Raw genomic sequence first — 14,198 nt, 5'->3', positions numbered from 1 at the left:
TCGTCTCATTTCTTTTTTGTGCAAAAAAAGAAAATCTACGAAAATGAAAGCAGAAGCAAAAAGGAACTCGAGTAGCCACTGTCGTTTTTCTTATGTTTTTTACCCCCACTTCAGTGCAGCAAGCAGCTAGCAAAGAAAATAAAAAAACACACAGTATAACGCACTTTGTTGCAACGCTTGACGAATTTTCATGGGGAAAATTCGGGGCTGGATGGGATGACAGGCTCAGCCAGCGGAAATGTTGTCAAAAACCGAGTCGAGTAAAGAGCCTAAAAAAGTAAAAAAAAAGAATTAAATTGCATGGCTCATAATGTTGACTTTTCCGAGGTTTCAGCAAGAAAGAAAGTTTTTCTTATCGATTTAAAATTATTTAGAGAATTTTTAAGGGAAAATGACATGAAGAAAGAAATTTCTAAATACAAAGAAGAATAAATATTTTAAATATAAATTGAGTATATACAACTAGGTTGAAATTATATAAATCTAAAGGTTTCTATATATAATCCAAACTTTGATAACATTTCTAAACGAATTCTATACATTTTCCTATTTTTGGTAGCTTCTAAAAAACAAGTTTTTTTTTTCAAAAGTCTCTTGGCTGGCCTTATATAACATATGTATATGCATGTCCTCTCTGTCCTCTTCTAACGCATATGCATAAATTCAAATAAAAATTTATCTAAAAAGGAAAGCTTGGTGAAAATCCAAATAACAAAATAAAAATGGAAACCCAAAAAGAAGGCAACAAAAAATAGCAGCAGCAGCCTCGAGTCTGCCTGCAGTCGGCCGTTGACGTTGATGGTATGCTTTCAGTGTGTGTGTGAGGGTATTTTTGTGTGAGAGTATCTGTGTGGCGGGGTTGCATAGTACACTGAAGAAAACGATTAAGTATTTTAATACCATTTTTTTGTTGGATTTATTTCTGAACTTCTTCTGCAAGGATAAAAGAAAACCAACCAAAAGGAAGGTAACAGCAGTCGAAGCGATTTAGGCTTGTTTAATTTCCTAGAATTCAGAGTCTATAAAAGCTAGAGTTACCAAATTTGGTATCAATATTCTCTAGAGTTAAAGGCGCCTACATATTTGTAAAATTTTCTCCCAACTAAATCCACTTTTTAAAGAAATAGTACAAAAAACGTCTGTTTAAAGTATATTTTAAATTAAATTTTCATTATATATATTTAAATATATCCAATAATAAACAATACATTTTGAAAATATACATTTACAAATTTATTTATATTTTAATTTATCAATTTTATTGAAATTTAATATTAATTCAAATAAACAACACGTACATACAAGTACAAAATTATTTAAATATTAAATTCAACGTTTACTTAATTAAAACCTTTTGTTTATTTTAAGTATTTCGTATTCTTAACTGACTCTAAAGACATTTTTGTACTGCCTTTGTTTTTATATATATAAATTATACATTTTAAAAAATAACTATATAATATTTCAAATTTTTAATAACCATAAATGTATGTTTTTTTATATATATATTTTTAATACCTATATTTGTAGTTATCTATAAATTTCAAAGGCATTATCTCCCAGTGTCTTGTGCAATTCGTTGACTCTGACTCTGATGTATTCCAAGCCTCTTGTAGGCCTCTCCAAGCCATTGCCGCATAATAAATACTTTTGCTTTTACACTTTCTTTTTTTCCCTCTTGATTTTTTTTCTTATATTTTTTTCTTGATACTTTTTCTTATTTTTTTCTGCCCGACGCTCCTTTTCTCCGTTTGGCTCCCCCTTTTTTTCCCAAAAGGGGGAGAAATGATTATAACGAGGGGAGCGCTGCTCCCTGATGCGCTGCAGTGAAACAAGAACCAAAACAAAACGAAATCAACGCACAAAACCAACAACTTTTGCTTTCTTTTTCTTTTTGCTTTCTTTTCTACACACACACACACACACAGACACACATACATATGAGTATTTAATTTTGAAACAAATGCGTTCTTTTTATTTATTTTTCGAGCCGCTGCTGCTGCTCTTATGCAATTTTTTCATAGCATACCTTTAGGCTTGGCCCTCTCAACTGTCGCCCTCGTCGCTGCTGCTGCGACTGCTGTGCTTGCATTTTATGAGTCGCATCTCTGTGTCCCTGTCCCCCGTTTCCCTTCTCCATCCCTCTCCCCCCTTTCTGGGTAAAACCCCTGGGAGTCCCCGTATTCCCTCCCTGGAGTACCGCCACCTGCCCTTGTCAGCATTTGCGTTGCTTGTTTGCCCGTCTACGTTGCGTATGCGTAATATGAACGCTTGAATCTGGGTTTTTTTTTTTTTTTTGGGCAGGAAATTGTTGAATATGGAAGGGATTTTTGTTACTATAAATGAAATATTAGGGTATTTATTTTAATGAAATTATAAAAAATATATATCAAGCATTACAACTAATAAAAGGTATTTCAAATATGGAGGAACTAAGTGCTTTAAAATTTTGTTAATTATTATTATTTATATCAAATATGGAAAGAATACATATTTTATAAATAATAATTGCTTAAGAATAATGTGTTTTGGTGAAACTAAAAATTTAAGAAAAGAACAATCATAAAAAAAAAATAATAAATTTTATATTATATATAACTTTCCTATATATTGATAAAAAAAATTAAAATATATATAAAATATTAAATACAAGTAAAACCTTCTAAATACATTTACATTTTGAGGAACTAACTAAATTTATTTAAAGGCAGCCATAAAAAAAACTTTATTTAATAATTTAAATATACCGAATATTTGTTATAATACATTTTGTATTTAATTTAAAGTTTTTCGATACTTTCCTCTTCAGTAATAATAATAAAAAATGAAATATAGTTGGCTTTACTACTAGAAGTTGCATTAAAATAATAATTTCATGAAAATAAAACTGAAAAAAATAATACATTTAATAAACATAATGGGATAAGTAGCTCCTATCTTTCATAATTAATATAAAAATGCTTAGAATTCGATTTTTGCAAGACAAGAGAATATTTTAAAATAATAATAAAGCATTTATGACTCTCTTCTACTACTCTTTTGTGTCTTTTGCCAAAGAAACTTAATAATAAATAACAAATAATAATAAAAGTGCCCTATTAGTGCCACCGCCACTGTCCTTGCAGATGTATAAAATCCTCCAATATATATATATACAAATATATATACATATATATATATATATTTTTAATATTTTTATTCGGAGGCTTTCGCACAACTTTTGACTGAATGCATTTAGGTACTCCGTTGCCCCCATACCACGCACCACGGGAGTGCCTCCTCTAAGCCTCCATCAATGCCTGGTAACTGTCAATCATGCAATGCATACAACAACAAAAAAAAAAATAATAATAATAAAAAAATTGCAAAAAAAATATACATTTTTGTGAGCCAGCACGGAAATCCGAGCAAATAAACAAAAAAAATATATATGAAGAGAGTCAACAACGTACAAAAAAATCGCTGCCAAAACGCAACAAATGCCAAAGCGAAAATATATTGCATTGTGGCGCCACCGCACCGCATCGTGCCACCCCCCTACCCCGCCCCCACACGCACATTGCACATTTTGCGGCGCTGCTGCTGCAGCTGCTGCAACGTCGCTGCCGAGGCATTGTAATCAGCGCTGCGTTGATTGCAAAGTTTTTCAAGTGCTTTTCGGTGGGTCCAAACCCACCCACACACACCCACACACCCACTGCCCCTCCCCCCCTCTTTGGCCACGTTTTTATTTTGGCTTAAACAACGCGGCAAAAAGTGGGGGGAAGCTACAAAACTGCTAATAGCCCCCCAAGAGGGAAAGACTTTAAGCCAACGCAAAAAGCCTTTTCAAATGCCATATTTGAGTTTTGGGGGAAGTTTGAAGGTATTATTGCTAAATATTTTGGTGTTTCTTTGGGTGTCTTTTAAATAAATTAAAAATTGTTAACATATGGTTAAATAATATACTAATAATTGATAACAATTATACTGAACTTAAATTGAGTCTGCTAATATTTTGAGCTCCTAAAAGATAATATATGAGCTCTTGAGGCAAGGCACAAAGGGTAATTAATTTATTTTAGACTGAGCTACAAAATTGTAATATCGATTAAGAGGTAATTAGATATTTAGTGAAGGAGTATTAGGTTATTTTTATACCCTTCCAGGTAGTGCAAAGCATTAAACGCAGTGAAGGAGTCATTTCCGACCCTATAAATCATATATATTCTTGATCAGCATCAACAGCCGAATCGATCTGGCTATCTCACGCAGAAAAAAATATTTTTTTAATTTTTTCCAATTTTTTTAAGGGGTTACATCGTTAAAATTGGAAAAAAATGTAAATTTTTTTACATTTTAAACTGAGTATGCAGATTTATTAACGAATTAAAAACTAGCACAGAACAGCTTTCCGACTTAAAATTAATTAATGGATTTTTGGCTTAGCTATGCGATTTTTAAATTTCGATAGTCATATAAAAATAATTGCTTAATTTATACCTATTTTTATACCTTTTAGGGTACTTTGATTTTAGTCAGGAAATTTCTATACCAAGAAAATTCCCTTATCTCGTTTTCACACGTGTTTTCCTAGTTTTCCCTGACATCATCTCCTCTTTCCCGTGCTCTTGAATTTCCCTATCATTCGCAAAATATATACATATATATTTTTTGCCTTTCGACTTTTGTCTTGTTTCAAGTTGGCGCTCGTCTCGTCACCGGTCCCTCTCGTTTCCGTTTCCGTTCCCTTCCCAATTGTTCCAAATACTTGGACTGTTTGTTTTGCACCCACATCTATTATATATATAAATCTTTTTTTGTTTATTAAAAAATCTGCGAAAAGAGCAGAGATTGCCAACAAAAAAAAGACTAGAGTGCAAATAAATATAAACATATATATAGAAGCAGAGGCATTCCCATAAATATATATATATATATATCTCAATGTTGCACTCCTGCCAACTTCGCCTACTGGCCCTTTCCCTATTTGTTTAGCTTAAAAAAGAAATTATAACAATACATAATAATTTGTGCAACAAAAATATGTATTTTACAAACAAAAAAGTAAAATGAGGAGAAATATTTGAAATAGTCAGTGACCCCCCTGGAAACCCACTCCCATGGCACAACAACTTCTCCCAGATGCGTTCTATGCGTCATCTATTGCGTCTATTTTTTGATTGCAATGAAAGGGGACCTTCAAAAAAAAAATGTATAAAAAAGGAGAAAATAATTAAGCGCACCAAATGCAAACAAACCAACTGAAATATACATACAAAAAAAAATATATATATATTTATGTGTGTGGGAGTCGGGAGCCCCAAGAGAGTTTTCATTAAAAATTTGCTTTTATTAAAATGTTGTGACTGGCAGTGGCAGGAGGAGGGTCTCTCAGTTCAGTTCAGGGTTCCGAGGCTCCAGCTTCGAGGCTGAGGTTGAGGGTTTGAGGATTGTGCTTAAAGCCCCTCTACCAAAATGGCATAAAAATGAACAAGAAAAGGCCGACGACCGTCGAAAATATTTCGTAGGAAAAGGAGCAAACCAAAACCAGACGCACATCGATCGATATTTGATTATTATTGCGACTACGACGACGACACGGACTATACGATGACGATGGCGATGACGATGATGATGACGAAGTCACGACTCAAGACGGCCAAGGAGCAGGACACTGAGAAAAATTTGACTACAAATTGAAACAAGAGCCCAATTAAGTTCTAAAGATAAATAAAGAAAGGGAAGTTATTTTAAGAAATATAGGAAAACTATTTACATTCCTTTTAAAAATGTTATATATTTTAATGATAGATTTCTGTACATTCCCTTTTAAAAATATTATATATTTAAAAAAAAAATTACTTGGAAGACCAAACCTATTCCCATGGAAATCTTGCTCTAAATTCCTCTGCTTTTAATAATTCTAACACCCTTATTGTTGCAAGTGTATGACGCAGTCATTGGGCAGGACATTAACGGCAATGTGGCAAGACCTCAAGCCAAATGTGGAGTGCGTCTGGGGCTCTCTTTGGGTGGAAAATCGGGTGAAAAAAAAGGAGGAGAAAGTCAAAAAGAAGAAATTCACAAATTTTTGGGAAAGGGATCCTGCAGATAATCACTCCATTAGGCGTAGGCACATTGAACTCGTCTCTTAAAAATCGAATCAAATATAGGTTCATCGACATACCGGTTTTTGGGTCTACTGTATTTTTTTTTTTGGGTACTTTTTTGTATGTTTTTTTTTTTATTTCGTTTGGTTTGGTTTTGTGATGACCCAGTTCTGGTGGACGTACCTGCACCACTACCTGAGGTTATTCAATAATCCACCGCCAAAGCCGAAGCCACAAAAAAAAAAAAAAAAAAAAAAACTAGACGGGCAGAGGCCAAAACTGCAATTTGGCTAATGGAAAGTTTGTTTATTCCGCCGGCTTGTTAGCCTTTCGCCGACAGAAATCACGCAACATCCAATGGATGTAAGTTACTGGTGCATTCGGGCTAGTTATCTTTCTCGGAAAGCTAAAAGCCTGGGCATCCTGTTTAATATTATCAATTTATGGGAAAACTTTTAAAGGGTTTAGGATTTTCCTTGGTCAAAATATAAAATAAAGGGCTGCTATGACAAGCTATTATCGAAACTATTTAATTGGCAATATAGTCAATTAAGGGTCCTAATAAGTGACAGGTAGTTAGGACATTTTAAATCATTAAAGTATTTTTTTGTGTGCATTTAAAATGGGATGTTAATTTCACAAGGACATTATGTCCTTGTTCGGGCGCCAGGAGTACAGTACAAAAATTTGGCTTACAAATTAGACAAAGATTTATTTATTTTATTACAAATGTATTTGTTTGTATATCATTAAGTATATTATACAGTTAAATTTAAATATTATCCAGGTGGCAGTCTCACAAACTAACCAAAATCCCTTAACTACAACTGCAACAACATTTTTGTTTTTGTTTTTTGCTTTTCATACTCTCTAATTTATTTAGTTTTAAGATTACATTTCTACATACTTTTTCACACTCATAACATTCCGTAGATTGTAAATATTTAAAGCATGTTTTATATAAAAAAAAATCAATCAATACCAAAAAAAAAACCCCACACAAAAACAACAAAAGAAATTCCATAATTTTTTAATTTGCGCTTTGTGACCAATAAAAAAAATCAAAAAAGTACCTCAAACAAACAGAAAAAAGAAGAAAAACCGAAAGCAAAACCTCCATAACCGAACCAAAATTTGACAAAAAACTAAAATCTGTAAATGATATCGAAATTCGCTGCACAGAAATTTGGACAAAACCCCACTTATCTTATATAGACATAAGTATGAAATTCCCGATCCCCATAACGTTGTTTTTTTTTATTGCATTCAAATTAGACCTACTTTTTGACCTTCCTTATTCTTTAATTGTTTAATTGAAACTGAACTCTGAACCTGTAAATGTAATTGTTGTCTTTGTCTCTTAAAACTTATTGCTTATCGCTCTTTTAATGCTCTCTCTCTCTATCTATCTATCTCGCTCTCGCTCTGTGTGTCTCTCTCTCTATCTCGCTCTCTTTGTCTCTCTGTCTCTATCTATATAAATATAATTATTATCAATGTGTCGAAACTGTGTGTTGTGCTTTCAATATTATATATTAATCAATACGAAAACGGAACAGCAATATATAAAAATAAAATATAAAAAGAAACCACAAAAGAAAAAAAAAGAAATATCCATCAAATAAAACAAGAGAGGGGTCCAGATCTGAACGTTGTGCAATTGATAAATCCGATATATATATCACAATATATATATATATAAACTGCATTAATCAATCAAATCAAACAAAGAATCGTACTGAAGCGCTTTTGGTGTTTTTTAAGCTACATATAATTACATAAAAAACGATATTAAAAAAAAAAAACAAACCACAAGAAATGCAAGAAAAAAAATACAAAAAATCGATAATAATACCAAAGAAAAAAAATAATAGAAAATTAAATCGAATTAATATATCACCGATATATACACACACATCACTCTCACACACTCACACCAACACGAAAAACATACAAACTATATAATACTATTTTTTTCCAACGATATATATGTATTATCTAAATGTGGAACGCTTTTACCATAAATCGTTCGTTCGTTGTTCGTTTATGTAAATGGTAAATGTGTGTGTTCTATTTTTCCATAAACTAAATGTCTTTCATTTCCCTCTATAATACCTTTTTTTTATTTTGATATTCAATATTGATTTCCGTATATAGTACTAAATATATTTTTTTAACTTAATATGTGATATTTATTTCATTTTTATCTCTACAACAAATGAGTTTAATTTGATATCTCTCTAGAGATGAATTACTGCTGCAAGTCAATTTATTGAATTATAGGGAATTATTGTTTAACTTTCATAGTATGTGTTCTTTGAAAAAATTCACTTTAAGAAACAGTTTTCACTAGTTTCATTTAATTCATTCATTTAACCCATAACTTATAGATTACATCAAATCATATAATACTCAATTCCATTATAACGTTATTATTATTTTATATTTTTTGTTCCGGTTCATTCACTATTTCATTTATTGGGTTTTTAGGTGAAATATTTAATTGTCAGCTTTCATAAGTAATGTCTCAGATATTATTTCAATTAATTTGTTTTTATTTTTAAACTATTTATTTGATGGCTTAAGCAAGTTTTAGTTGTTTTAGTTGTGCTTGCCTCGATTAATTACTCCATTTGTTTTTCAAGTTATGCATCCCGTGATATGTTAATTTTAAGCATATTTTGATGTTTTTAATTTACTTCCTAACCACTTTATGATTTTCGTGATAAATTCCATATAATTTTGTTAAAAAAAAGATTAATTTAATAACTTTATTAATTTATTGAAGAATTTTATTTCAAAATAAATTAAAAGTAATCGATAATCTGATAATTTGTTGTTATTATATATTAATTATGGAATAATATTGATTTGATCTTGATTTTTATTGACTGATTACCGAACAATATTTATAAATTATTAATTAAATATCAATGAGAAATAATAAATAATTGAATATGATTATTTTATTATCTTTGAAATTATAATCCACTTAAGTTGTAAACTTTTTCTGTGATTTTAAACATTTTGGTGATAGTTTTTGTCTGTTAAAGTTTTTTTTTTTGTTATTTATATATTTTTTTGTTTATTATACTTTTTTTTATAATTACTTACTGTTCCCTTTTTCCCTACTTTTACTATTTGATGTTGTTGGAGAACGTTGTGTAATTTTGTTTAATTTCCCTTATTTCGTTGTATTTCTAACTCTATCTCTATTTAATTCTATTAAATAATCCAACTCGCTCTGTCTGTCTCTCTCTCTCTCTATCTCTCTCTGTCTGTCTTACTATCTCTATATCTCTCTCTCTCTCTCTCTCTCTGTCGTTACATTTTTTGTGTTTAATATATAAAAAAAGCTACTCGTACGTATACATAATATATGCCTTTTTGTTCTTTTCCGTATCATTTATCGTTGTTGTGTGCTCTATTCAAGTAAAGTCTATCCGAATATTCAAGTATTTAAGGATCGGATCGCAGGATAATACCTCCTTATAGCATATGTGTGTCTGTGTGTGTGCGTTTGAGTGTGTGTTTGGTTCAATTTTTGCCTTGGTTTTCTTTTTCGATAAATACTTGATCCTTGACTCTAAATGTTGTGACTCTGATACCATACCATATATATTACCATATATGTGCGGCATATCCTGTGTATACGTATAAGTCTGAAGCTCTGTCTCTCTTTTCCCCAGGTATATACATGTACCTACCATATATAAGTTAACCGACTCTCGATTTGAAAAAAAAAACACTGTGCCACCTAGGTTTAAGCTAATGAAACTCGATCCAGAACTATATATATATATTCGTGGCTGGTTTCTTGGCCCCTTAAAAGGCTAACTAGCTAGTGGCAGATCCTTGATTCGGAATTCGAAATTTGAAAGTCGGAATTCGATATTCCAAATACCAATATTTTCCATTCGATATTTTTTTTGTTTAGTTATCGTCGTCTCCTTACTTTTTCTCATTTCTTTTATCACCTTTCCCCCTTGTTACTTGCCTTTTGTTGCACTTTTTGTTTTTCGTTGTGACACACATTAAAAAAAAAAGAAAAGATAAATAAGAAAATAAAAGAATTTGAAAAGAAAACTGAAAAGAAACTGATTAAGAAAGAGAAAGAAATGTATTAAAAAAAAAAAGAATAATAATTATACAAAAATGTTGATTGATTTATTTAGCATTTAACATTTATTTTGATTTGATATTATCAAGAAGTTGATCTGCGTTTTTTGAACATGGCTGTGCTGAATGAACATTTCCCTTGAATTTGTATACCCTATCTTTTGTTCGAGTCAATGTGCCTTTTTTAACTTGTTGTGTTTTTTTTTTTCAATAAATACATATATTTTTTTCTTGTGTAAATTGTAACAATTGTGCGAAAAAAGAGTGCGGCATATGAGGAAAAACTTCTTGAAAATAGCCAAGTGAAGCTCTTGCGTTTATTTACAAATTTTTGTTTGTTTTTTTAAATATATATATTTTACAAATATATATAATATATATATTCTTTTTCGGAAACAACACACACAAAAAAAAAACCCCACACACGAAATTTTTCAAATTCAAACAACAAAAAACACGATTTGGCCCCCCATCCCCACATGAATTTGTTTTCTCAAAAAAAAAGAAACCCAAAATTTTGTATGTTTTTTTTTGTTCTAAATTTTTATTCAAAATTTTTTAACTTCTTTTTTGTTTAAGCCTACATTTATATGGACAATTTATGTACAGATTTATTTTATATGTGATTTGTTATTGATTTTTTTGTACGTCGTTCGCAACACATTGGCAAATCGAAAACAAAATTTTGTATTCATAATTTTCAAAAATTTGGCAACCCAAAAAAATTAATTTTAAAAGGCAAGGTTGCGTGTTTAAAAAAGCTCTTTTTTCAAGCATTTTGTTATTTTTTAAAATTTAGTTTACAAATATTTTAAACTCTCACTTGTGTTGCCAAATGAAAGAAAAAAAAAACCCACAAGCTTTTGTTTATGATTTGACAATATAGTTTCGAGTACGAATTAAAAAAAAATCACTTTTCAAACCCAAAATTTAAATCGAAATTAGAGTCGAAAAAGCGTATCGCGTTCCAAAAACTTTGATCAAATTCGATTTTGGTCAAAGAGTCAAATTTAAGAAAGAAAAACAACCAAAAACAAAACAATTTTTAACAATAAGTTTACACAAACAAAAAACTATATTAAAAAAAAAAATACAAAAAACGAAGAAAAAAAACACAAAAAGCTAATTGTAAAACCAAAAATATCAAAAAAAGCAATGAAAAGCTTTATCAATATTTAACGTACGATTATGCGACGTTTTTCGAACAACGCCCAAACAAAAATCGAAATTCAACTTCTTGAAAACAAAAAAAAAAACAAAAAACCAGAAAAATACCAAAAACTGAAAAAAATACCAGAATGATACCCACTTTGTTAATGCAATTCTTGTAAAGCAATAAACATGAATAATAAAGAAGAAACAAACGAAATACACAACGAAAGTCAAATGCTGAAACCCCCTCTTGTTTTTTTGGCATCCATCCAACGTTTTTGAGACACGTGTCGCAGATCTGAGAAGAACTGAGATCTGGGCTCTGTAAGCCAGATTCCGGTTCCGTTTCCGGTTCCGGTTCCCCATCCCCAACTGGAGGCGGAGGCGGATGAGGACGAGGAGGAGTAGGGAGAGGCCCAAGAGCCCAAGGATGAGGATGAGGATGAGGAGAGCATTGTTTTCCATACTTCTTCCACTGATGAGACATTGATATTCATTGATTCCGTTTTTAAGTTCCTTTTTCCTTATTATATTTATTCGTTTTCTTTTACTTTAAACAATTTCGTAAAGTTTTTAATTTTGACTTATTATTGTTATTCTTTTTTTTTGTTCTTTCCTAAAGTTTTGCCTAATTTTTCTTCCTATTTTCCACCCATATAACTGTCATGTACAAGTTGAATTATTAGAGTTTCAATGTTGATTTGTTGAGGAGAGCGAAAAGAGTTGTCGAAAGTAAAGAGAATTCTTCTTTTATTTCAAAAAGCATAATTTACGTTGTCTTAGTTTTTTTTTTTTAACATTCTATATATACTCTCTCTCTATCTCTCTATTACTCTCTCTCTCTCTCTCCTATTCTCTCTCTCTCACTCTCTGTCACTGCAAAAAGTAAAAAATAAATAATTTTATGATTTTATTAGTTAGAAAAAACAAACTAAAACAAAAAACAAAACAAAAAATACTTAAGAAATAACTAGTTTTGCCAAAGACAAAGAAAACGAAGAAAAGCAAAAATTCAAGACCAGCAGAGAGGCGATGCAAACTAAACTAGAGATTCAATCACACACACTCAGACACACACAGAGAAATCGAATGGCCAGCAAAAAGCTGAAACTGAATAAATCAAAAAAATAATACCTAAAATACCAGAAAATAAACCGAAAAAAAACAAAAAACAAAAAACTAAAAGTCAAGTCAAAGCCAGTAAAGAAGTTGATGTTGGATTTTTGTTTGGTGTCTGTTCCAGGAAACGTCCGAATCGCCCCACCAACAACAACAGTCCGTTGGTGGCTCAGCGGCCGCCGCAGCCGCTGCCGCTGCCGCAGCCGCCGCCGCCGCCGCAGCCCTGCTGCATCAGCAGCAGCAGCAGCAGCATCCGCACTCCCATCCGCATTCGCACTCGCATCCGCACTCGCACCCGCATTCACACTCCCACACCACCACCCACAGCAGCCACTCCCACCAGCAACAACAACAACAGCAACAGCAACAGCAGCAGCAGCAGCAACAACAGCAGCAACAACAACAGCAGCAGCAGCAGCAGCAACCACCCCTCAGCCCGCCGCCGCCCCCACAATTGCACATGATACCGTGCCTCTATTGCGGCATGACCTTTCCCAATCAATCGAAACTCACGCGCCACCTGTTGACGCATTCGCTAAAGACGCTCGAGTACCGAGAGCCAGCCACAACGGCGCTGCTTCACTCACACCTCGGCGTGCTCAGCGATCTCAATATGGCCGGCCTGCCGCCGCCATTTGCCGCCTTTCAAATGAATGCCGCCGCAATGGCGGCCACATCCGCCGGAAGTGATACGCAAGAGCAAGTGGCCGCCGTTGCCGCCGCCTTTGGGATTGATATGGAAGCGGCCCTATCGTTGGCCAGTGCCGGTTGCACGTTCCAGAGTCTGACGGCCAGCCTGGAGGCAAGTCAGGGCGTAACGGGCGGCGGTGGTGGACGATCCTCGTCCGCCGGAAATGGCGGCGGGAGTCTATTGCTAACCGGAAGTGGATCATCGTCGGGCGGTGGCGGTGGAAGCGGAGCAGGAGGAGACCGAGGAGGCGGTGGAGTCGGTGGTGGTGTTGGAGGAGGTAGTGGTTCGGGTGGTGCGGGAGGTGGAGCGGGTGGCGGTGGCGCCACCGGCGGTGGGGGCGGAGCCAGCGGCTCCTCTTCGCCATCGACTTCGGCGGCGGCGGCAGCAGCGGCGGCCGCAGCAACTGCTGCTGCACAGTCGCAGTCAGCCGCGCTGCTCGGCGCCGCGTCCAGTGATCCGAATAGTGTTGTCATGTGTAAGTTCTGTGCTAAAAGTTTTCCCGATGTTACATCACTGATCACGCATTTGTCGGTACATACAGGTGATCGACCATTTAAATGTGAGTTTTGTGGCAAAGCGTTTAAGCTGCGCCACCACATGAAAGATCATTGTCGCGTGCATACCGGTAAGTGTTGTAGTTTATTAATATTTATACATACATATATATTGCTCGATCCACTCAAGTCACTCGCCACATAAACATTATCTATTTTCTGTATTATTTAATATAAGAGAAAGGAACAAAAGTTGCCAACAGATAGCTAATAGCTATAATACACATAAATAATCGAAAATATCTATAAATAATCGAACATATCATAGCGAACACATTTCTGGAATAGAATTTAGGCTTAGCAAAACTATACATATTTTTATTTGAAAGGTTCGAAATTGGATGTACAGGATTGAAATTATTTAATAGGTAGATAATATCGTTGCAATATCCAACTTATTTTACATTTAGAATGTAAATAAGAGCTCTGAAAGAGTTTTAATAGGCATTGCAAAATCAAAAATTATATATT

The 14,198-nt window shown here is 33.3% G+C and overlaps 1 protein-coding gene across 19 annotated transcripts in view; it reads left to right on the top strand.

The window, feature by feature from the left end:
• Positions 1-14,198, top strand: part of mamo (maternal gene required for meiosis) — a 198,240-nt gene that overhangs the window by 163,370 nt on the left and 20,672 nt on the right. For 2 of the 19 annotated variants that reach the window (XM_086835655.1, XM_086835656.1), the window contains one exon: positions 12,607-13,798. The exons of 16 other annotated variants lie outside the window; for them this stretch is intronic. In XM_086835655.1, the coding sequence (XP_086691781.1) occupies positions 12,607-13,798 (1,192 nt within the window). The remainder of the gene's footprint in view (positions 1-12,606; positions 13,799-14,198) is intronic. One more of the 19 variants, XM_086835657.1, reaches the window with a different exon arrangement.

Source organism: Drosophila serrata, unplaced genomic scaffold, assembly GCF_035046125.1.
Source record: "Drosophila serrata isolate PLE 108 unplaced genomic scaffold, ASM3504612v1 contig_276, whole genome shotgun sequence".
Classification (NCBI taxonomy): Eukaryota; Metazoa; Arthropoda; class Insecta; order Diptera; family Drosophilidae; genus Drosophila; species Drosophila serrata.
The sequence above is the reverse complement of the archived record's forward strand: the minus strand, read 5'-3'. Positions and strand labels throughout refer to the sequence as shown.